Below are 24,405 nucleotides of genomic sequence, written 5' to 3'. Positions count from 1 at the left end.
AATAATAATAATAATAATAATAATAATAATAATAATAATAATAATAATAATATTGTCTTAACCTGCTTGCATAAGGATAGCAAGGCAGGGGTCAGTCTAACATCTCTCAGGAGGCAGTTCCAGAATGCATCCATACTATAGAAATAATGCAGTTTGACACCACTGTAAGTGTTGCAGCTTCATCCTATGGAATCCTGGGATGTGTCATTTTACAGGGCAAACACCATAAGAAGGACCCTCTCAGGGTGAATCTACACTGTAGAAATAATGCAGTTTGATACTACTTTACCTTATCTGTAGCTTGAGTCTTCTCTACTAAAGAGGGATGGTGCCCCACCAAACTACACATCCCAGGATGCTGTAGGATGGAGGCATGGCAGCTAAAGCGATGTCAAACTTCATTAATTCTACTGTGTGGATACACCCCAATTCTTGCCATTCCTGACCCCCACAACCCTGTAATTGTGGGTTTTTTGAGGGATGCTATCCTAGTAGAGAGAACCAGTGTTGTCTCAGGGTTTGAGCATTAGACTATGACTCTGGAAACCAGGGATTGAATCCATGGAAACCCATTGGGTGCCCTTGGGCAAGTCACACTCTCTCAGCCTCAGAGGACAGCCATGGCAAAACCCTCTGAAGAAACTTACCAAGGAAACCCTATAATAGGTTTGCCTTAGTGTTTCCATAAACTGGAAACAACGTGAAGGCACACAACAACATAACACTGTATATACTGTATGTGTGTGTGTGTATATATATATATGAAAATAGATATGTCATATATAATATATGTAATATAAAATATATATAATGTACATATATAACATATATATATATATGTATATAATATATAATATATAACATAAAATATATAATACATATAATATACATATATACTACTGTATCTACATGTGTATATATATAATATAAAATATATAATATATATAATACAGTATAATATACAATATAATATATATAATATATCATATATTATATATAATATGACATAAATAATACATCATATAGTATAATATGTAATATATAATATAATATACAATATAATACATATAATGTACCATATAATATAATATATACTATATAACATAATGTCTCTATCTGTCAGAGTCAGAATGGCGCAGTGGTTTGAGCCTTGAGCTACCAATTCTGGAGCCCAGGGTCCGAATCCCCAGAACAAACTCCATCTCCCAGAATTCCATAGCCTTGAGCCAGAAAAAGAGCTAAAGCGGTGCCAAACCGGATTATCCCTCCAGTGTGGATGCATCCTTCTTTCCCTTGAGGCGCGACCGTACCTGGATCCACAGAGCCGGGCTCCTTTTCTGCAGCCACTGCATCTCCCATCATCCAGAGAGCGAGGATGGCCATGAAAGCGGAGACAGCCCTCCTGCGATCCATGATGGTTTGGCTGCGGAGGGAAAGGCAAGGCAAGGAGGGTCCTACTCCTTTTAAGCTCTCGCGATCCTTCCTCGGGGCTGGAGGGCCCTCAAGCTCCTCCCTTGGAATTTGGGGGAGGAGAGCAGAGAGCCAGTCCCTCTGCTGCTGCCTTTGGGAAGACGAGACAGAGCCCTGCATCCATCCAGCTTTCCTCCCTCTTCAGCCGAACATCCAGCGCTGCGGAAGAAAGGAGAGAAACAGCTACAAATGTTGCAAGAATGACAGTCCGCTGCCTTTTGTTCTTCTCTTTGCCTTTTTCTCAATGGAAGGCCGTGGGAAAGGGCTCTCTCGCCCTCGTCCAATCAGAAAGGGCTTCTTCCCTCTGCGGGCCAATCAGGAGTCTGGAAAGTTCGGGAAAGTTGTAGAAGAGCTGGATGGTTTCTTTTGAGGTTGAATCTGCACTGCAGCAAGAACGCAGTTTGCACAGGCTGCATTGTTATTGTTATTATTATTATTATTAAATAAACACAATTATTACAGCAACTGTCATCATCCAGCCTGGAGGGAGTGAGGGAGTGGGTAGGGGCTAATTTTGTATTGCAACTTTTACTGTACACCGCTATGATCTATAAATAAATCATTATTATTATTATTATTAATCTGCAACCTCTGCGCAGTATTTCTATTGCAATAGGAAGGACGAAAATTAAATGTAAAATTCATGTTTCAAATGTATGATTTGAAAATAAAAAAAGGGGGTGTTGAATTCAAATTGACATTTTCTCAGACACTGAGGGCAGAGGGCTGTCCCTGGCTTTCTGCTCCACCAAATGAATCCGAGGAAGTTGAAGACACACTGCAGGGTTGCAAAGGCTCTCAGCTCAGGAGACTTGTGAAAACTGGGCCCTTTAATAAGAGATTCTGGACTTCAACTCCCAGAAGCCTCAGCCACGTTGCTCAATAGCCTGGGGTCCTGGGAGCTGAAGTCCAAAATCTCTTAAAGGACCCAGTTGGGGGGGAAACCAATCCTTTAATTCTGTCTTTTCGCCCTAGAAGCAGATGAAGGGGTGTTCTTAACCGGCGGTGTTTAGGACCCGGGAGAGCAATCTCTCATCCTCCGCTCTGACGTCTTCATGACGTCTTCAAGGCGGAAGTGCTTTCGCTTGCGTAAAATGGCGGCGGGTGGCGAGTAGCCTCACACTCCCAAGAGATAGGGGCAAAGCGGGGTCTGCACGCGCAACACACACTTCCGGCACCCAATGGGCGAAGGCTGCCTGGGAAGAACAGCTGTGCCTCTCTCTTCCTAATTGGGAAAATGGTGGAGAAGAAATGCTCAGGTACTTGGAGGGGTCGGCATGGCCAGCCTCCTCCCCTTCTTCCTCCTCCTTTCCAGGACAGGTCCTCCACTTCAGCCTCCTTTTGTCCAGCAGGAATTGCAAAATGTCCTCCATTTTTGGAGCAGGGCTAGGAAGCATGCCTTTCTATTGCAATGAGTGGCTTTGGCTTTTCGTTTTTGGAGGGAAACCATACTTGCCCATAGAGCATCATTGCTGATAATAGAGAATATAGAGGCTGGGTTTTGCAACACCAAAAAGGAATCCATAAATGATTCCCTATGGTCAGGTATTTTATTATTCCCTATGGGCAAATATTCTGCAACGATTCCCTATGAGCAAGTAGGGTTCCCCTATGGCAAGTGCAATCCAGAATTTTAGTACACAGATACTAAAATCCCTATAGCATAAAAGTCATATATATATATATATATATATATATGAATTTTATGCTATATGAACTTATGACTGATAAACAGGCAAATGGAAGGCCTATGCACACACAGACGCATATGCGCATGCAGTCTTTCCAGCTCACATCTTTGAAATTTCAACTGCAGGGTGAATAAACATTCACCAGAGTCTTTATTATTATTATTATTATTATTAAGCTTTATTTATATAGCGCTGACCATTTTATGGGCAAGGTCAACCTTTCAGGCCCATCGCAGTTCGCAGAACACTCTGCAACGGCCTCCATTGCCAACTGTGATGAACATCCATCCCATAGATATCCCATGATGCGCATCCCTTTTATGTGTACATCTTTTCCACCTGGGGAGTCACTATGGGCCCATTGCTAAAGGCCCAAGCAGTATCTCCCGTGTGCCAGGATGGCCGACTGTAGACCACTTGGCATCATCCGAGTATGTGTTACCCCAATATATTCTAGTCATGTAAGCTGCATTGATTGCTGCAGCAGAAAGGCAGGGTACAAGAATAAAGTTTGTTTATTTATTTGTTTATTATTTATCTTTCTTCATCTGTTTTTCTTTTTCAGTGCGGTCCCAGGACCCCGGCCAGAAGCGGATCTTGGACCGGGCGACCCGCCAACGCCGCCTCAACCGCCAGTTGGAGGCGCTAGAGAATGACAATTTCCAAGATGACCCTCACGCCAATATGCCCCAACTTGTGAAGCGCCTGCCTCAATTCGACGATGATGCTGAAACAGGTGAGGCGGGTTGTCCCCCCCTTTAGTGGGGCTGTCATAATAAACAAACAAACAAACAAACAAATAAAAGCTTTATTTTTACCCTCCGCTCTGTCAAAAGACAACCGAGGCGGCTTACAATTAAGAGAATACAACATTGCCCCACATCCCAGTTATACCCGCCCTCCCCTTAAAACATCAATTAACCAAGTTAATATTGCAATAATTAAATAATCAATTAAAATAATCAAGGAATAAACAAACAGATGGGACTGCAGGGTATTCGTGAGGTGATCCTTTCAATGGGTGGCCGGGTTAACTATTCAGGATAAGGCTTTATATGAATGTGTATGTGAATGCTGGTTGAGGGATTCTTGCAGTTGTCATTCAAAAGGTTTGATAAATGCAGTGCAAATACAAGTATTTTACCAAGGTTTGTTCACTTCAGTGTTGTTAGTTTGCTCAGGACTGGAAATCTGCCGCTGGTAGGTTTGGTTTGTTACATACAGTAGCAAGGAGTGGTACTACTTAAGTGAAACACCGATTCCTGATTTTTCTGTTTATAAATAGAAATTTAGGTGATGGACCACTGTATAATCATATGTTTTTTGGTCAAATACTTACCCTGACTATTTTCTTATCTGACAATATTTGGAGGATGGAGGGAATGGACAGTAGCCAAGCAGATATGAAAGGGAAAATGTAAAGTAAAAATGTAGCATTTTTTAAAAATAAAATTAATGTTGGAAAGGCTTGAGGTTTAACTTTTTAAAAGCTTTTAAAGCAAGGATCCAAACTAATAATTTATATATATACAAATTTCTGTTATCTACAAATAAATATGACATTAGAGGTTTACAACAAGAATGGAATAGAGAACAAGAATATCTAGTTTTGATTAATCAATGGTCATCAATTTTAACATATATAACTAGTATGGCTATAGATCTCCCATATAACAGAAATTGTTCTTTCAGGTATATTGGTTGCCACAGTGTCTATTCAAGAAAGAGCTTTCTAAAACAGAAAATTGTTGGAGATGTAATACTGCTAATGCTTCCTTAACACATATGTTTTGGAGTTGCCCCATAGTAATTACATTTTGAGATAAAATAATCATATGAGTAAAACTGATTTGCAAAGTTTCTAGATATTCAAGGAGTGTGCATGTTCTTTTGAAGGATGTACCTGTTTCTTGGAAATCTTGGAATGGCCAAAGGAAGAAGTATTTCGTGCCCTTTTGACTACTAAAAGTTTGATACTTCATTACTGGAAAGATATGTTTTTTCCACCTGTGATCCAGTAAATAGATATGTTAACAACTCTTTCAAGGTTTAAAAGATTGATTTACAAATGGACTTACATTTGGACATTTGGTCAACTTTTATAGAAACATAACTAATGTGGTTATCTTTTCTCCTTTTGTGTTTTTATTTTCTTGCTTTTCTTATACAGTACTCAAACATTATTGTATGTAACTGAGACCCCCTTTGAATATAAATAAAATATAAAATCAGAGAAATGATCCCATGCCCTTCTCTCCTCTCCATGCTGCTGAGTTAACTGAGCGCAAACTACTTTTGCATTTTGAACTCAGCTTGCAGCAACTGATGTAAGATGAGGACAAAGGAGGAAAGTGGGAAAAGGAGAGAGAAACTGGGACAGTTATAAAGCAGCTAAGAAAATGGGAAGGCAGAGAATTAACTGGGGTTGTCCCTGAGAAATCAAAACAGTTGGAGGGTATGAGAGTACCATTCTTGTTGGAATTTGATGAGTCAACTGTCATGTGTGCTAAAATCAGATTAAGGAAGTTTAGTTTAAAACAGTTATCTACCTTCCTTCCTTCCTTCCTTCCTTCCTTCCTCTTCTCCCCATGCTATTGTTCCAGGTAAAAAGAAGAAGAAAACCCGAGGGGACCATTTCAAGCTGCGTTTCCGGAAGAACTTTCAAGCTTTGCTGGAAGAACAGGTGCTCCTTGGGTTTCCCTTTTCATGAAGTAGGCCATGCTGCTCTTCCCTCTGCTCAGTTTCCTTTTTCCACTATGCCCTGCATTGAGAGGCATTATCTAAAGAGTACAGATTTGTTTTTAAGAAGCATTTTACCTGAGCCTTAAAAGTGTGCTAGAGAGAGAGAGAGAGAGAGAGAGAGAGAGAGAGAGAATATGGTTTGTTCTTGCCTGCACAAAATCATATTGACAGCACAGAGGTTGTGCTTTTGGAAACACAAGTTTCCATCAAGAAGAGTGACTTTTTATATGACCACCTCATTTTCCTGTGAGTATGGAGTGGGAATCATGGCTCCTGTCAAAGTTGCTGCAAGTCACGATAGCTGTTGCAAGTCCCAGCAGCCGTTACCAGCATAGCCAACAGTGAGGAGAGCTGGGAATTGCAGTCCAACCACATCTGCAGGCCAACCCAGTTCTCACTCTTATTTCAGAATAGCACAGTATGGCAAGATTGGGCAACTACACTGGAGGCAAGGGTTCATTTTTTACACACACCCCGCAGCCCAGGCAGGCTACACCATGCTGGTCTGCCAAAACAAGAAGTGATGTGACATTGCTTCTAATTTTATTTTAAGTTGTTTTCTAGTCTTTTTTTTTGTTTGTTATGGGGGCCCTTCTGTTTAGTTGGGAGTTTCTGGAGGTGTCAGGGTGATAATGGGAGGAAAACAATTCCATTTTTCATTTAGTTTGTACCTTTGGGGGGGGATTTGAGGGCAAAAAATATTTTTTTTCCCATTGGAGTGGTCTGGAGTTGAAGGGATGTCCTGGATTGTTTCAGAGGACAGAGAAACACATTTGGGTCACATTGAGCCCCTGAGCCACACATTCACCAACTGTGTGCTATTGAGTATGGTTTGAGCTCATAGATGAGTGTATCTCCTTGCTGTTTCTAACTTTCAGCAGAACCTGAATGTGAGTGAAGGACCGAACTATCTGACAGCGTGTGCACCCCCTTCCAACCTGCCCCAACGCCATTTCTGCACAGTCTGTGGCTTCCCATCGAACTACACATGTGTATCCTGTGGAGCCCGCTATTGCTGTGTCAAGTGCTTGGGGACACACCAGGAAACTCGGTAAGACAGATTGCAGATAGCAAGAATCAACTCCAGGGGAACAGATTGTTGACACTTTCTTGCTTGCAAGGTATGAACAACTAAGGGGCGAAACAGACTGCTCCAAAGAGGCGGCTTCAAGCCACTCCTGACAAAGCCGGATTGGGGCTGCGGCAACTGCATACCACAGCCCCAGTCTGCCTTTATGGCTGGAAAAGGAGCAGCAAACAGCCACTCCTTTTTGTGCCGACAAAAAGCTGGCTTTTCCACCCTGCTGCAGCAGGAATCTGGCTTTAAGGAGCTCCGGCAGCATGTGGCATATAAATGCTGTGCCACTGGAGCTCCTGGAAGGTGCCCCCCATGTAAATGGCTGAGCAGCTTGAAGCGGCTTCCAGGCAGCTTGGGGGCATGTACCATCTGCACACCATGCCCCTAAGCCAGCTGGAAGCCAGCTTTTTATGCTGGTCTGTTCTGGCCCTAACTTAACTTGAGAAGTGTTTGTAGCATTTGTAGAACCCCCCCCCCCCTCAAAGCAGAGGCAAAAGGATCCTCACAAGAACCTTGCAAATATTATAAATTAAAAAAAGTGTGGTCTGGATAGGATTTTTTAATGAAACATCAAGAGACAGACTCATTGTACAGCCAGTCATTTCCTCCTGCAGGTGAAAAATCAAATTGAGCGATGAAAGGCGTTACAAACCACAGTGCAGCATCAAGAATCGGACTGGGAGGGGGACAATGACTGAGGATGATGGGAATTGTAGTACAGGAGAAAGGCAACAAAGGAATCTGTGCTAACAGGTCTTGTGATTTCTTTAGTCAGTGGTCTAGAAATGTTTGTCTTACTCACAGACCATGAATCCTGTTGGTAGTCTCAACTAGATGAGACCTGTTGTATCACTGATATTTACATAAGTGATGATTCACCATTCAACAACTGATGCACAGAGTCCAGTTTAGTGAGGACTAACAAATGGGGTTCAGACCTTACCTTGTTTTTTTTTTAGGTAGAAGTGGCAGTTTATGTCCCTACAGGTGTTGTTGACTGGCTGCATCTATAATATAGGTTGAGTCTCCCTTATCCAAAATGCTTGAGACCAGAAGTGTTTTAGATTTTGATTTTTTTCAGAGTTTGGAATATTTGAAATACATAATGAGATATCTTAGAGATGGGACGTCAGTTTATATGTTTCATATACACCTTATACACATAGCGTTGAGGTAATTTTATACATAATATTTTTAATAATTTTGTGCATGAAACAAAGTTTGTGTACACTGAACCATCAGAGGGCAAAACTGTCACTATCTCAGCCACCCATGTGGACAATTTTGGATTCTGGAGTATTTCAGATTTCAAAATTCTAGGTGAAGGAGACTCAACTTGGGTTTCTCTTTTGTTCATGATGACCAGAGTTACTAATTATTGCCTACTCTATCCTTTGGTTATGTTCTGAACTTCATGCTCTCTCTTGCACACAGGTGCCTGAAGTGGACAGTGTGAGAACTGAGAATTTATTCTGAAGAACTGCAATGCAGCAGATTATATGAAAAGGGAACACAAGACTTTCTAGTCACTGGTGGATGTCTTGGGCTTAGATTGAGCTCTCACAAGACTGAAATACTAGGTTCTCAGAACTGGGAACAGAGATAACACAAAACTGAAAGGAGGCTATGGACCCTGACAGTCACTATCCTTTGAGTAATAAAAACGATTTTTATATGATCATCTGTGGCTGGAGTAATTTTTGTGAGTCTCCTGGAGTTATTTGTTTTCCAGCTGTAGTGCAGCTTTGTCAGCTTTCAGTGGGAGTTGGTGGATTAGATCCAGACTGCAAAAGCTTCCAGTTACAGACCCAGGGTTTGTTGTTGTTGTTATTGTGTGTGTTTCATTTCATTGATTTATGGCAACTCTAACACAAACCTATCATGGCGTTTTCTTGGCAAGATTTGTTCAGAGGTTCCCTATTGCCTTCCACTGAGGCTAAGAGCATGTGACTCGCCTAAGTTTCATGGCTGAACTGGGAATTGAACCCTAGTCTCCAAAGTGATAGTCCAGCACTCAAATCACTATACCAGGGTATAGGTACTGTTCAATTTATCCCTAAGTGACACATGATGAGAAACACCGTAAGTGATGTGAGCATTTCATTTCAGAAGATTTCTAAACCACTTTTTCCTTTAGCAGTTCACAAGAAGGCCAATAGCTTAATTTTTAAAAAGCCCCAACAACAATAAAATCCCTGGAAAATGTTTGCTTAAAAGGCTTTACCACCTGGAAAATTAAAACCAATGCTCTCTCTCCAATGTCAGTTCCCTGGAGGAACACTGGATGGCATCTTCCCTGTCATCAGGCTGTCTTTCCAATGCAGAAGCACAATAAGGCACAATAATCAGAATGAAGTTCTTAGTCATCTTGTAGTGACCATTTTTGCTGTTGTGTGCCGTTGAGTCATTTCCGACTTAGGTAAACCTAAGACGAACCTATCATGGGGTTTTCATGGCAAGGTTTGTTCAGAAGGGGCTTGCCATTGCCTTCCCCTGAGGCTGAGAGAGTATGACTTGCCTAAAATCACCCAGTGGGTTTCCATGGCTGAGCCAGGATTTGGTCTCCAGAGTCATAGTCCATTGCTCAAACCACCACATCATGTTGGCTCTCATGTAATGACTATAGTGTTACCTAAAGGACAGAGGGAGCTAAAAGGTACCCATTTATCCATCCCTTTATATCTCTTCTTTCTGCCAGATTGAGACTTAAGGTGGTTTACAAAAAGACATAAAATACAGTAAAACCAAAAATAATTAAACACATGAAATTAAGCTTAAAACCATTTTTAAAAACAATGGAATTTAAACCATTTAAAACTGTGCTTTTAAAAGAAAGATTAAAAATAGTGCAGAACCATAAAAGTCCTTTTGTTAAAAATTCCCCACTGCACCCTCTTACCTCAAAATAAAATAATATTTTTTTTACCCCCAAGTTCTTTCAATGCCATGTTTTTGGACCCAGAAGAGGGGGTTTTTTTGGGGGTTTTTTTGCAAAATAAGAAGTCACATCTTGTTTACTTAAAGACCTTTCCTCCTAATATGGCCCTAGTGGGGGCAAAACATGGCAGACTTGTCCCCCAGAGGGCATTTTGACCCTTGTGGTGCTATGGGGGGTTTAAACATTGCCAGTTGACCACACTTTGCCTATCTGCTATACCTTGTTCTATAGCACCGATTTCATCCTCCAGGACCTTAGAAGGACCTCTGGGAGTTGTAGAGGGTGATGATGATGATGATAATGATGATTAGTGTTTGATTATATAGCACCATAAATTTAAATGGCACTTTACAAACATCAAGTCAACATTAAAACCTGCCAATGGTGTGCAATCTAAAAACCATAAAGTATAAAACTATGCAGTAATCAAGCAAATTATACAATTAAAATACAACATTGTAAAAATAGATAATACATATAATCAAATCTAAGTTATACAGCAATGTTGAAATTAAGTTCCAAATGCTTCAGAGAGAGTTTTTAATTCAGATTGAAAGCTAGCAAGAGAAGAGATGGTGCAGCAAGTGAAAAAGGATGAATCCAGGAAGAGAAAACCCTTGGCTGGGTAAGACGGCCTGAGTTCCTGGACCACAGATCTCAGACAGGATGATAAGATGAAATAAGGATGTCTCATTGCTGTGTGTCTAGCTCTAGAAACATAGGTGGACACTTCAGCACCACTCCTCAGGGCTCCATCGGCCAGTAAATGGCTGTTGGGAGGATGGAAAAAAGTGTGTTTTGATAGGATGAGGTCACTGACACAACATAGTTCTTGATGCTATGTCTCCCAAATCCAAGATCTTGGCCAAAGCCTTTTCTGCACAATCTAGCTTTAGCAGAGTTCATGACTCAGTCTGCGGTCCAGTGACTTATTACTCCCAAGTCTAGAAGGTTGGCACTCTCTGTTTCCTTCTTCCCAGCATTTGTAACAGGATGGAATCCAAAGATTGAAAAAGGAGATAGAGAGTCAATGATGAACTACATCTGCTAGGATGCCAAAATTACCTTTAGGCTATGTTAATAGGAAACCACAAGGTGTGGAGATGGGGAACAATAATACAGGTTGAGTCACCCTCATCTCAAATGCTTGGGACCAAAAGTGTTTTGGAACTGGATTTTTTTTTTATTTTTTTGGATTTTGAAATATTTGCAGGTACATAATGGAGTGATCCTGGAGACGGGACGAACTCTACAAAATTAATTTCTGCTTCACATACACCTTATATACATAGCCTAAAGGTAATTTTATACATAATAGTGTTAATAACTTTGTGTGTGAAATGAAAGCCTGTGTACACTGAACCATCAGAAAGCAAAGGCGTCAGTGGCTCAGCCACCCATGAGAAAAAGCTTTGGTATTTGGAGTATTTTGGATTTCAGATTTCCAGGTAAGGGAGGTTCAACCCCTATGTTACATTTTAATACTGAAAGTAAATTGTCTTCAGTGCCCTTGAGGAGAGTAAGCAAACAGCCCCAACTGCAAGTCAGTTGCCAGGTGAAATAAGGGGCTGGGCTCCTATGTCTTTAAAGGCCGTATAGAAGAGGAAATGATAGTGTTAGTGTTATACAACACATACTGAAACTCTCTCGGTGTAATGGTTTGTTTGTTGGACTACAACTCTGGAGACCAGGGTTCAATTCCCAGCTGAAAGGCTGAGCTTGCCCATAAGATGGTCAACTCTGTATCATCATCATCTACTCATTTTTGTTTTCTTCATATCAATATAATATTAATATACTACAATATCAATACAATTTTTGTGGGTTTTTCAGGCTATGTGGCCATGTAATAGAAGAGTTTGTTTCAGATGCTGGTTGACCCTGCAGTTGAAATTTGAAAGATATGTGCCAGAAAGACTGCATGTGTTTGTGTCTGTGTGCATAGGCCTCCAAGTTGTGTGTTGATAAACTGAGTGGCACAGTGGTTTGACTGTTGGACTATGACTCTGTAGACCAGGGTTTGATTCCCATCTTGGCCATGAAGCCCACTGGGTGACCTTGGCCAACTCACATGCTCTCAGCCTCAGGGGAAGGCAATGGCAAACCTCCAATGAACAAATTGTGCCAAGAAAATCTTCTGCCTTGGCTTGGGTCGCCATGAGTTGGAAACGACTTGAAGGCACACAACAATGAATACAATGATTAAAGGGATAGGGGTCTTGCCCTTTATTTCACTTAGTAACTCTGAACAACAAACCGTGGGAGAGCATTTTAATATCAAGGGGAGAAGGATAAACTTGAAGCTTGGAGATGTTATCCTTTTAGGGGGGATAACGACTCCCAGAATCCACTAGCCAGCATGGCAACAGGGGCACTGTCTAAATCAGGAATGTTTTCAAGCTCTGGAGAGCCACAAGCAAAGGTTTCTGGCTCCTCAAGCCCCCTACCATACCTTCCTCTCTCTCTCTCTCCTCAACTTCTCAATCCAACAACCCAAAGGTACACCTTAACTCTCTTTTGCAGTGCTCCATGTTTGCATGGCCCTCCTGCTCAGAAAGAATGTTCACCTTGATTCTGTTTGCAGCCCATCTAGAAGGCAGAACTGTTGTAACAGCTGTCTTTGGCTTCAGAAGGCAGAGTAGTGACTGTAGCTTACTGCAAGCGATCCAGCGCCAAAAAATACAAGGGAAAATAATAACAATACAATGATAATGTTAATCACAGACGTGCATTTTATCAAGATTTATTGGTGCTTTGGAAGTATATCTATGCTAGTGGGACCTTCCTCCTTCTGGCCATATGATACTGGGAAGAAAGCCTTCCAAAGTCCAGGAGATAACATTTGAATACCATTAGCAATGCAAAAAGTACTTCTTCTGAGATCCCAGATATCCCCGTCTTCTGTGAAGTCACAGCCTCTTTTGTTAGGCAGAGAACACTGAATTTCTCAAGAGAAGCCTCCATGCTTTTACATTAGGAACATTTTAGGTGTTGTTTTGGTAAAACATGCCAAATGTAGTTTTTGAAAAATCAAAAACAACTAGCCAAGCCCTAATTTAAACATTTCACAATTAAGGGGTGCGTGGGTGGGTTGTCCAATATCCTGGGAGTAAGGTCCAATAAACTCTACAATGTCAACTTTAGAGTGTATTGGCTCTGCTTATAAAACACATGGTTCTTTTATTAAAAGATTTTCCAGCTAGCTCAGCATAAGCTTTTGTTTTCAATGAAAAATGGAAACAATTCCTCCAAATAAGTTTTCCCATTTGAACTGCTCATGCTGGAGAAACCATAAAGGAAAAGGTAAGAACATCAGCCAGCATCTCCTGGACCTAATCCCTTCCCCTACTGCCATTCTTTTGCTTGTGTATTTTGTGTCTTCTTCTGTTTCTGCTTCTTGTGTGCCTTCAAGTCTTTTCTGATTTATGGTGACCTTAAGGAGAACTTATGATGGGGGTTTCTGAGGCTGAGAGTCTGTGACTTGTCCAAGATCACCCAGTAGGTTTCCACTGCTGAGCAGGAAATCGAACCCTGATCCATAGCCCAACCCTTAAACCACTACACCACACTGGCTCTTGTTACTAGGTTACTTGAGGGCTCTTGTTACCTGAGGGCAAGGAACAATTTGTAAGCCACTCTGGAGGTTTCTTTGGTTGAAAGGTAAGGTATAAATACAGTAAATCAATAAATATCTCAAGATTCTACAGGATGTAGCCATAGAAGTTAAAGAGAATCAAAACCGTTATCGCCTAATAAAGTGAGCCCTTGGTATCTGCTGGGCTTTGGTTCCAGGATCCCTGTGGATACCAACATCCATGGATACTCAAGTCCCATTAAATATAATGGAATAGTAAAATGGTGTGTTGTTGTTGTGTGCCTTGAAGTCGCTCTCAACTTATGGTGACCCTAAGGCAAACTTATCATGGGTTTTCTTGGCATGATTTGTTCAGAGGAGGTTTGCCATTGCCTTCCTTGAGGCTGAGAGCATGTGACTTGTCCAAGGTTTCATGGCTGAGCTGGGAATTGAACCCTGGTCTCCAGAGTCGTTGTCCAGCACTCAAACCACTATGCCAAAATGGTGTTCCTTATTCAGAATATACAAGTCAAGGTTTTATATATTTTATATATTTTATATATATTTTTAAAATACTTTCAAGCTGCTGGTGATTGAATCTGTGGATAAAGAACCTGTGGATATGGAGGACCCACTGTATGAAAGGGTCCCAGCCAGGTCACCTCCTGTTTTCAGAAATTTGTTGAAAATGGCAACTGGAGGTGGAGCAATGTCGTTCTGGTGTACTGAATGATGTGGTTTCGCTATGAAAATGTCCCCACATGCCTGATATCGCTGCCCATCCCTGTACAATGGAGGAATTTGCTGTCCAATGTGGGATACAGAATTCTGGGTTGGATGATGGTAGGGTCAGATCTAGCAATTCAGAATTAAATCATAACATAAAAAGGCTGAGCAGGTTTCTTGGGTGGCGAATTCAGAAAACCTCTTCTTGTGCCAACAGCCGTTTATAACGTCCATTGGATGCTTCTGTGCATTTCGAAAATTTATGACATTGCCTGAGGGCAAATTCATGGTTACAGGAAAGAGAAATGATGACTTGAGGTGTGGCTACCTTTCAGGACACATTTCTTGCACCAGCTCAGGTGTGATTGATACTTTGGACGCCAGTCTCACTGGAACTGCACAGGGCACACTTGAAGGAGCCAGGAATCCCTGAAAAAGCAAGTTGAAGAAGATGGTCATCTGTGCCACGGCTTTTGAGGTGCGACTTAGGAAGCAGAACTTCATGGTGGGCATCTGTGCGATTTTCCTTGTCAGCTTCACACTTTCGCTGTTACAGACGGCAAAGAGGTGAGTGGTGGACTTTGCGGAGGGAGGGGTCAATTGACGATGACAGCAAGCCAAGCAAAAAGAACTACACTTTTCCACTTTTGTACGTTTTTAAGCGTTGTTGTTTTCAATTGTAAGCTGCTTTGAGTCCCAGTTTTGAGGAAAAAGCATAATATAAACAAACAAACAAACAAATAAATAAAGCCATATATAATAATACAGGCCCCTTTCACATTGCATAGTTATAGCAGTCTGATACCACTTTAACTTGGCATCAGGTGCTTCTAAACCCAGAACAGTTTCCAAAAACAGTCTTCCCTCTTCCACTATTGCCTCCAAGCTGCTAATATGTAGTGACATGCTAGTCTGGTTCGTATGTACATGTATACCTCAGTTAATCATGTAGATATTATCATTCCTTTATCTAGCGCCATCCATGTACATGGAGCTTTGCCGCGTCCTCCATCCGGGAGAAAAGGGTCAGCTGTATAGCCCCTAAGTGCCCCTTCAAAGCTTCTTTGTGAGAGGCTTTGTTAACTGAGGTATGTCTGTAATACTACGGGAGGAATCACCACTTTATGCATGAGTTTGATGGAGTCCTAGTGAAGCTTCAGACTCATGCCTCACCTTCTCTTTTCTCGTGTCAACTGGGAAAAGACTCCAGCCAAGTTCATTCCTGTCCCTTATGCCTCTGTCATACCCTCCTCTCTTGTTCGTTGCACTCTACTGCTACATCTCCCATCTCTTTTCTTCTTCACTCACGTTGTGACACTACATATCCCTCCATTGCATCTTGCCTTTCCTCATACTTATCTCTTGCTCCTTTCATCTTTTACTCTTACTTGTGTCCTTACTGCTCACTCCCTTGATTGACTTTCATTTCCTTCTACTCCCTGCCTTGCTTCACCTCACACTCTAGCAAAGACTCTCTCATTTTTTGCATGTAGATTTTGCATGCACTATTTACTCTGCCTTCTCTCCTAATCCTTTCCTCACCTCACACCTTCACAGTGTTGCTTCTTGAACTCCACCACTTGCACCGCTCACTTGTCTTTCCTAGTCCCCCCTTTGCCTCACCACACCTGGAAAAAATAAAGAGGCCAGCTTGTTATAAAACAATTTAACAGGGCCAGGTAGTCAATTTATCATCTACATGTAGTCCTCTTTGGGCCTATTTTAGTCCAGAAAATGCAGAGATGTTTTGGAAAAGAAGCATTTTATCATTCTGGCCTACAACAGATCCAAGGCCAAAGTAGCACAAGCTAGCTCTTGAACCCCATGACATTCTTTCACCACCGTTTGCTGTGGACACCCATTGGTAAGCAGAAAGATTTGCTAAAAATGATTCCAGCTACAGTGCAAAGGGAGCAAAGTTAGTGCTAAGCCTGTTGCACTTGCAGTGTGACGAAAGGTCAAACTATTCCTGCATTTTTAGAAGTGTTTCCTGTGGCTGTGAAAGACATAGAGCCTTAATGGATGAGAAGAGAACCCAAAACGGAGTGTGAGAGTAAGAGTTTTCTCCATGCCTCTCCACATGCTGTCCTAGCACTTCTGTTCTCTTCCCGAGGAATATGATTGTAAAAGTATATTTTTGTTGAATGGATTTTTCCTACACAACAAAAGATACACTTTTACAACCATCTCCCTCAGGTTGGAAGTGCCACAGCATCATGCAGAGGGGCACAGAAAAAGCTGCTACTCTCCCACTTCATTTCAGTGTTATGCAATAAGGCTTACATATCATCATCATCATCATCATCAGAGCATGTGATTTTCCTCAACCATGTACCTTGCGTATAGCATGCTTCATTTTGTGATTAATCATTGGTTGGTAAATGGGCTCAGATTTCAACTCTGATTAGAAAGCTATGTCTCTGAGGAAGTACCATTGTCAGAAGGGAAACAGGTCCAGGAAATAGAAGAGAAATGCATTAGCAGCTTCATCTAATTTGACCTGAGTTATTGCTTCGTTAATGGGAAAAGGAACAAATTATAAGCGGCACATTATTTGTAACTAGTAATTTCCAGCTATGCCCCAGACACTGAGGCCTGCAGTCCAGAGGATGGAGTTGAGGGACATCAGTGGATTTATATGCCTAAAGCTAAGCAGATCTGGAGACGTACACTGGCAGTTTCCTTGCTCAAATCCTTGCTCCTGTCAGTCAGATACTCTCAGTTGATTCTGGAATTAAAGCTGTATGCTGTACTCTGCAAAATCAATAGGAGGATATACAAAAGGAGTGGGGTTCAGTGAAGTTTGTAATGATTTGGAGCTCTTACCACAGTCTTATTGGTGATTTTTACCTTCCAGAAAAGAGGCTAAAGTAGAAGAACAAGCCAGATGCTGGGAACTGAATCTATTACTTCAGAAGAAAATTGTCTCAGGAATGTGAGTGCTGATGATTTATGAAATATCAGTTTAAAAGCCAGGATGGTATACTGATTTGAGCGTTCAACTATGACACTAGGAAACCAGGGTTCAAATCCCAACTCTGTCATGGAAACCCATTGGGTGACCTTGGGCAAGTCACACTCTCTAAGTCCCAGAGGATGGCAATGGCAAACCTCCTCTGAAAAACCTTGCCAAGAAAACCCTTAGGGTTGTTGTAAGTGGAAACGTCTTGAAGGCATACAGCAGCAGCAACAACAACAACAACAACAACAACAACTTAAAAGGGATTGTTTCTTTGATGGCTTGTTTGAATCAAGCTGGGAGATTCAGACTCTTTCCCACTATTCTGGCCCTGAATTTTAATCCAGGTCTCAGTTCTCTCTTTGCTCCCACTCATGTAACTGAAGATGCTTTTACACTGTTGAAATAATGCCGTTTGGCATCACTTTAAGTGTTATAGCTCCATCCTATGGAATCCTGGGATTTGTAGTTTTACAGGGCCTTTGGCCTTCTCTGCCAAAGAGTGCTGATGCCTCACAAAACTATAAATCCCAGGATTCTGTAGGATGGAGCCATGACAGATAAACAGTTAATGTAGCTGGAAAAAATGAGTCAACAGAGGATTAATCAGGATTGCCCCTACCAAATCAGGACAGTTGGAGGGCATGCATGTTCTTTTCAGGGATTCTAGACCCCATGTATAGGAACATACACTTGATCTAGGATTGAATGGCAGATGATGGTGGCCATGTTTCTGGAACGGTGAAGGTGCGCTGGGCTTTCATCTCAACCTAAAAGGAGGTACCCCAGGTGCCAAACCTTATTCCTCCAAGGGGGTTTAGCACCTTGGCTAGTTCCTTCCAAGTCTGAACAAAAACCCAGGGTGGATTTGCCATCCCACCAGCTACCACTATTAAGATCTCAGGCGCAACAGACACAAAGCTATATTTGCAAATGCCATAGGGCTGAATGTTAAACTGACTGCTTTTCTGGTTGGTAGGATCAATTTCCATAAGACAGACAGTGAGAAGGAAAAGTTTCTTATGATAAATAACTGGAAGCTCCGGGCTCTGGATAGGACAATACTAATGCATCTGCTGCTCACCCAAGGATGCCCCTGGGAGCCTGATGCAGCAGCAGTCGCACAATACAGGTAACTATATGCTTTGATGCTCACTTGTTTAAAAAGATGCCTGGATGGAAACTGCAGGAACATCTATAGAAGCTTAGAGTCTGTGTTGGAAGGGGCTGCAAAGATCATCCAATCCATCCCCTGCGATGCAGGAATACACAACTGAAGCACTCTTGAAAGATGACCACCCAACCTTCAAAGAAGGAAAATCCACCTCTTTTTGAGGCAGGCTATTCCACTGTCAAACCCGCTTACAAAAAAGTTCTTTCTAATATTTAGGTGGTGTTTCTTTTCTTGTAATTTGAATCTATTGGGTCATGCTCCAGTCTCTGTAGTAACAATGTGTTTGTTTACCATTCATAAATCAGGAAAGAAAAGCAATTCAATATGTTTCTGCAAACATGTTTCAAAACTAACAATATGCCCATGGGAACAGAAGCAACAGAGTCAGGGATGATAAACATTTTGAACCACTTAGAAGTTTTCTGCATCCAGATATGACTTTTTCTTTCTCCAGCCTCCACCTTTCTTATGATGTCCATTTTAGTGCTTGAACTTACAGTCCAATGAACCTGGCTCCAAAGGCCTGTGTTTCTCCAGCTCTCCTTTACTGTTGTCTCAATGCTGGTGCTGCTAAAAAGCTTCCAGCCAGAACGAGAACAAGGAAAAAAGGAGGGAGCAAGCAGGTGCAAAAAGACTTTGTAAAAAGGATGGAGCTGCTTTATCAGAGATTTTGTTAAATGTAGTATACTTGTAATTCTAACTTGATGCTGATACATTTGCAGGGCACAACTGGGGCAATGCTGCAATGCTTCCTTTTGGTTAGTGGTGACCAAGGAGAACACACCACTGGGATCATATATTACCCTTGATGGGGCCAAAAACAAAAAACTGCGGGTGGAAACCGAGCTGTTGGACATGCTGCCGGAGGTGGGGGAATTTCTTTCTTTGGGATTTGGGTGATGTGTGGAACTGGGGAGGTACAACATTGATTAATACAATGATTGGTTATGTCTGCGACTCACTTAAATTAACCCTTGAATAACATTCAGTTACATGCAGCTTCATTTGTGATTTGAGTAATTTTAATAGCTGGTTTCTTATCTGAGAAATATTAATCATGTAACTATAGTTAATTTTCCCCCTCCTCTCCCCAAATCTAGAGATCACCCTTCTTGGACACTTCTTATAGGGACTGTGCAGTGGTAGGCAATGGAGGAATCCTACTAAACAGCTCCTGTGGACATGAGATTGACCGGGCGGATTTTGTAATCAGGTAACTTTTCTTTGAATGCAGTTTGCTGCACCTTAATGGGTAGGATGATCACAGAAAGCACCCTTATATAGATTGTTAGAGCAACTATTTATTTTTAATACACAAGTTATTATTGCCTCTCTCTGGGTCTGAATCGCATTTCATTATGGTCTTTCTTCACCAGAAACATCATAGCATGCCCTCCAAATGTCCTGATCTGGCAGGGACAGTTTCAATTAATCCTCTCTCTTTCCACTTTTTTCAATGGTTTGTAAAATGTGCCAGTTTCTTCTTTCTCCTCCCACTTTTCCTCTTTGCCTGTGGCTTAGTGCAGTTGCTACAAAACTGAGTCTAAAGTGCAAAGGTAGTTTGCATTCAATTAGCAGGGCAAAAGCAAGTGGCTTCAGCCTTTCCTAGGAGTTTATCGCACTGCCCTTTTCTGTCCTTCCCTCCCAACCTAGGCTCAGGATGAAAACTTTTAAGCATGGATTTTATCACACGCCTCTGTGCCCATGTCGGAGGCATCCCATACCCAATTTGGACTTCTCCAGTACTTTTTGAAAGAATGGGACCTTCCTGTTCTTTGCAAAGTATGGGAGAACTCCAGATCAGGTATGGGATGCCATGATCGGGTACAGGATGCCTCTGAGATGTGCAATATAATCCGTGCTTAAAAGTTTTCATCCTGCATCTTGGTCGGGAGGGAAGGACAGAAAAGGACAGTACGATAATTTCCCTGGTTTGGCCATTCTTCCTCATTAATAACTTTAGCCTTCTTGACTACACGCTGATGGTGCTTGTCCACAAGGGTCCCAGTTTTCATCTGAAAGATTGAAGAGTATCTGTCGCAAGGGCCTCTGTCTTATTAAGGGATGATTTCAGAACTATGTGTTCATGCGCACACACCAGATGACCCTTAACAGAGAAGTAGAATTTTGATTAAAAGAAATGAGGAAGGAGGAAGTTATGAATTAAAGTGGTTGAAGGTCTGAAAAATGTCAGTACTTCCTTGAGAGTACATAGCAGATAGACAATGCCATTATATGCTCGCTCTCCTTTCCACTTAATTTCCCTTCCCTCTGACTCTTTCCTTACCTCACCTCACACTCTTGCCATGCCTTCCTGCATTGGTTCTTGTACTCTGCCACTTGCACTGCTCACTCTATTGCTTCCCATTCACCTGAGAATCTGGGAAGAATTTGCTTGTTGCAGAACAGTTTCACAGATGGATGCCTCCACATTTTGCTCCGTAGCTTGGCTCCTTTAAGGATCAAAGACTTTACAGTGGGCCCCTGGTATCTGCTAGGGTTTGGTTCCAGAACCCCCCATGGATACCAAAATACATGGCTGCTCAAGTCCCATTAAATACAATGGCACAGTAATGGTGTCCCTTAAATAAAACAGCAAAATCAAGGTTTGCTTTTTGGAATTGCATGCACAGCAAGCATACACAGATTGAATAATATTTTCAATCTGTGCATGCTTGAATCCATTGATAAAAAATCCATGGATATGGAGGGCAATTGTATTTTTAAAAAGAAAAGAAAGAAAGCTTAGAAACAGAGCAAGATGATGGTCTGAATGAGCACCAGATGGTACACCCATAATCTGGGATATAGCAACCCTATGCATGCATCATAATTCAGTGCTGAAAAATAGATGCACAATTCATGCCCAATTCGGAGAAATAGAGCTGGAAAAGAGCATTTATTTGATTGTTGACATGGACTTTGATGCTTCTTTACCATTCTCCCTCCATCAACATCCCCCATCCAGGTTCAACCTCGCTCCCATGAACTTCTCTGAAGATGTGGGAACCAAGACAAGCTTGCTGACCATCAACCCCAGCATCATTGAGACTAAGTAAGTGGATAGATGAAATGTGGACACATCCAGGGGGCCTTTGAGTTATTCCAAAAATAGGAACTTGTATGGAATGCAAAACATTATAGACAGTAGATCATAAATGGTGATACATGAATCCATTTTCAGGCCTTGAGTGAGACTAACAGCTTATCACCATTTATAAAAATAAAAACAAAATTGAAGTTTAACATACAAAATGTTGAAGATGTTAGAAACACTGGGAGATTCAGGAAGTGCCCAGGGAGGAAAGACTTCAATAACTTGCCCTGGCAAAGACAATCAGTCCTGGCATTCTGCATACCCTTCAACAGTCCCAATTGGGCAGAGACATTCCTAATTAATCCTCTGTTGTCTTCTCTTTCAGCTGTTATTAAAATGTTCTGGTTTCTCTCCAGGGACGTAGCCAAGAGGGGGGGGGTTCTTGGGGTCCGGACCCCCCGCTTCATAAGAAAAGTGAATGGTGTGTGCTGCTGTGCCGCCGCACCCAAGCCCCATTATAATGGTGGCACTTAGTCTGCCCCCCTTCCTAAAATCCTAGCTATGTCCCTGTTCTCTCTCCTCCTCCCACTCGCCTCAGCTTACTTCAGTTGTGCAAACTGACTTCAAAATGCAAAAATAATATGCAATCCATAAACTCAGTAGGGGAAGAGGAGATGAATGGGCAGAACCCCTTCCCAGCAAACTCAGGCAAAAGCAAACTGCTGCAGCCTCTCCTAGCTTGTGTGTTCTCCCTCATTAATAATTTTTGCCATCTTGATCACACTCTGATGTTGCTTGGGCACATATATGCCTGTTTTTATCTCTGAAATGTTGGAGAATATGTAATTTACAGAGAGCCAGCATGGTAGTGGTTTGAACATTGGACTAGGACTCTGGAGACCAGGATTCCTGGCTCGGCCATGCAAACCCACTGGGGGATCTTGGGCAAGTCACACTCTCTCAGCCTCAGTAGATGACAATGACAACCCCCCTTTGAAGAAACTTGCCAAGACCCCATTATGGCCTTAGGGTCACCATAAATTGGAAATAACTTATAGGCAGACCACAACAATAACAATGTACAGTGGGCCCTTTGTATCCCCTGTGGTTTGGTTTCAGAACCTCTGTGGATAACAAAATCCATGGATGTTCAAGTCCCATTGCATACAGTGGCATAATAAAATGCTGTTCCTTATACATAACAGCAAAATCAAGGTTTGCTTTTTAGAATCTACATATATATTTTAGTATTTTCAAGCTGAGGATGCTTGAATCTATGGATAAAGAATCCATGGATAGGGAGGGCCCATTGTAATTGATATTGTAAGTCCAGTCATGTTTCTTCATTTTCTGAATGCACCTTTTCTCTCTTCCTGCAGATTCCAGTACTTGCTGGCCCGGCGGAAGCCTTTTGCAGATGCTCTGTACCCTTACAGAGATGCCTTCTTCCTCCTCCCCAGTTTCTCCTTTGTGGGCCACAGCACCCTTGGCTACCGTGCACTTTACACCATGGAGGACTTTGGCCTGGTCCAACAGGCTCTCTTCTTGAACCCACAGTACCTGCGTAATCTGAGTAATTTCTGGAGAACAGGCTTACAAGCACACCGCCTCTCCTCCGGCTTCATGCTGGTCAGCATGGCTTTGGAGTTCTGCGAGCGCATCACCCTCTATGGCTTCTGGCCCTTTTCGCATGACCTGGACAACAAGCCCATCCCTCACCACTACTATGATAACAGGAAGCCCAGACCTGGGATACATGCCATGCCCACAGAGTTCTCACATTATCTCAGCATGTACTCCCAAGGTGTGCTGCGGTTACGACTGGGCAAGTGCCAGTGACAGATATATGGCTAGAGTGGGGTTGGAATGATCTTCTAAACCAAGTGTGGACAACTATGGAATGCCAGGGGACCACATTAGCCTTTTAAGAGAACATCAACATCCGTACACAAACCACCCCAGAAAAAAATTGCTCCTAAACTCCCTTTAGGATGTGTGGGTGACCTTTTTGCTGTGTTTTTAGTGATCTGTGGGCCAGAAGTTACTTGTTTATTTCCATGGAGGTCATAAAATGGCCATGGAGGGTTGTATGAGGCGCACAGTCTATACTTTGCGTGCCTCTGTTCTAAACTATGGGAAAACTGGCCAATTGCAGCACCTGTGAGAACTTTAAGATGGCAGTACAGAGTTTTGTGGTTGCCCAGAAAGTTGTGGAATGCAAGAAGGCCATTCTAGAAGTATGGGTTTGCATAAAGTGATTCCTTGCTTCTAGAGGAACTCCTGGCCTTGAAGCTGAATCTTGCCTGTTGGGCTTTCCTTGGGTTCTCCAGTGCCCACAGACAGTGGGGAAAAACTGTGGTGCAGTGTGCCAGTCAATAAATGCCTTTTGGTATATAATGGTATATATATATTCTCGGCCTGTGAGGGAGAGAATAGGCTGGCCCAGCTCCATCAGGGCTAGCCTGAAGAAAAAGGCTCCTCCCTCCATAACTGTCATCCTCCGGCCTGTGAGGGAGTTGACCAGGCAGGCCCAGCTCCATCAGAGCTAGCCTGAAGAAGAAGAGCCCTCCCTCCGGTCCATCTGCCTTGGTCCAGGACTCAGAGGGAGAGAAGAATGCTGGACCTGATCCCCTCCCCCCCTCACCATTCCCTTCTCCTTTTGTGTTGTGTCTTTTTAGATTGTAAGCCTGAGGGCAGGGAACCGTCTATTATTGTAAGCCGCCCGGATTCCCAGTGATTGGGCGGCATATAAATAAATCCTATTATTATTATTATTATTATTAGTAGTAGTAGTAGTAGTAGTAGTGAAGGGTAAAGAGGGAAATAGTGGCACACCACCTTCTCTGTCCCTTTGGACAAGCTAGCTGCTGCTGCAAGTTGACTATGTGCCATATATGCATGGGTGTGGATGGGAGAGTAATGTGGCTTCCAGATGCATAGCCACCAAATTATATTGCCCTTGAATTAAATAGAGCTCACATACCTGCTGTAGAACAGTTGCTAACTCATATTCTGG

General features: G+C 42.2%; 3 protein-coding genes across 11 annotated transcripts in view; 2 read left to right on the top strand and 1 right to left on the bottom strand.

Moving 5' to 3' along the window:
• Nucleotides 1–1,676, bottom strand: part of PLOD3 (procollagen-lysine,2-oxoglutarate 5-dioxygenase 3) — a 28,739-nt gene extending 27,063 nt beyond the window's left edge. Inside the window, exon 1 of one of the 3 annotated variants that reach the window (XM_042473027.1) lies at nt 1,311–1,676. In XM_042473027.1, the coding sequence (XP_042328961.1) occupies nt 1,311–1,590 (280 nt within the window). In that variant the 5' untranslated portion in view covers nt 1,591–1,676. The remainder of the gene's footprint in view (nt 1–1,310) is intronic. The other 2 variants (XM_042473026.1, XM_042473025.1) reach the window with 2 other exon arrangements.
• Nucleotides 1,677–2,071: 395 nt separating this feature from the next.
• ZNHIT1 (zinc finger HIT-type containing 1) lies at nt 2,072–8,662 on the top strand. Of its 2 annotated transcripts, none has more exons than XM_042473071.1 (5): nt 2,072–2,729; nt 3,727–3,897; nt 5,765–5,844; nt 6,785–6,954; nt 8,416–8,662. In XM_042473071.1, the coding sequence occupies exons 1-5, from the start codon at nt 2,708–2,710 to the stop codon at nt 8,435–8,437; spliced, it is 465 nt and encodes a 154-aa protein (XP_042329005.1). In that variant the 5' UTR covers nt 2,072–2,707; the 3' UTR covers nt 8,438–8,662. The 2 variants fall into 2 exon arrangements, with proteins under 2 accessions (XP_042329005.1, XP_042329004.1); XM_042473070.1 differs by having other exon boundaries at nt 2,074–2,729; nt 6,782–6,954.
• A 4,177-nt stretch (nt 8,663–12,839) lies between these two features.
• Nucleotides 12,840–23,909, top strand: LOC121933386 (alpha-2,8-sialyltransferase 8F-like). Of its 6 annotated transcripts, none has more exons than XM_042473035.1 (8): nt 12,846–13,222; nt 14,579–14,786; nt 17,077–17,154; nt 18,158–18,310; nt 19,075–19,219; nt 19,453–19,565; nt 21,321–21,407; nt 22,769–23,909. In XM_042473035.1, exons 2-8 carry the CDS (start codon nt 14,671–14,673, stop codon nt 23,226–23,228), a joined length of 1,152 nt encoding a protein of 383 aa, XP_042328969.1. In that variant the 5' UTR covers nt 12,846–13,222; nt 14,579–14,670; the 3' UTR covers nt 23,229–23,909. The 6 variants fall into 6 exon arrangements, with proteins under 6 accessions (XP_042328970.1, XP_042328969.1, XP_042328968.1 ...); XM_042473034.1 differs by having other exon boundaries at nt 14,437–14,786; XM_042473032.1 differs by having other exon boundaries at nt 12,847–13,222; nt 14,555–14,786.
• Nucleotides 23,910–24,405: the final 496 nt, after the last annotated feature.

Source organism: Sceloporus undulatus, chromosome 6, assembly GCF_019175285.1.
Source record: "Sceloporus undulatus isolate JIND9_A2432 ecotype Alabama chromosome 6, SceUnd_v1.1, whole genome shotgun sequence".
Taxonomy (NCBI): domain Eukaryota; kingdom Metazoa; phylum Chordata; class Lepidosauria; order Squamata; family Phrynosomatidae; genus Sceloporus; species Sceloporus undulatus.
The sequence above is the reverse complement of the archived record's forward strand: the minus strand, read 5'-3'. Positions and strand labels throughout refer to the sequence as shown.

What these genes read in the sequence shown, in the direction of transcription:
- ZNHIT1 (XM_042473070.1), top strand. Translation starts at nt 2,708, where the DNA reads ATGGTGGAGAAGAAATGCTCAG. An exon ending in AAGCTTTGCTGGAAGAACAG is followed by an intron (nt 5,845 to 6,781) that starts GTGCTCCTTGGG and finishes TCTAACTTTCAG; the next exon opens with CAGAACCTGAATGTGAGTGA. An exon ending in GGGACACACCAGGAAACTCG is followed by an intron (nt 6,955 to 8,415) that starts GTAAGACAGATT and finishes TCTTGCACACAG; the next exon opens with GTGCCTGAAGTGGACAGTGT.
- LOC121933386 (XM_042473035.1), top strand. Translation starts at nt 14,671, where the DNA reads ATGGTCATCTGTGCCACGGCTTTTGAGGTGCGACTTAGGAAGCAGAAC. An exon ending in CTGTTACAGACGGCAAAGAG is followed by an intron (nt 14,787 to 17,076) that starts GTGAGTGGTGGA and finishes TTTACCTTCCAG; the next exon opens with AAAAGAGGCTAAAGTAGAAG. An exon ending in AAGAAAATTGTCTCAGGAAT is followed by an intron (nt 17,155 to 18,157) that starts GTGAGTGCTGAT and finishes TCTGGTTGGTAG; the next exon opens with GATCAATTTCCATAAGACAG.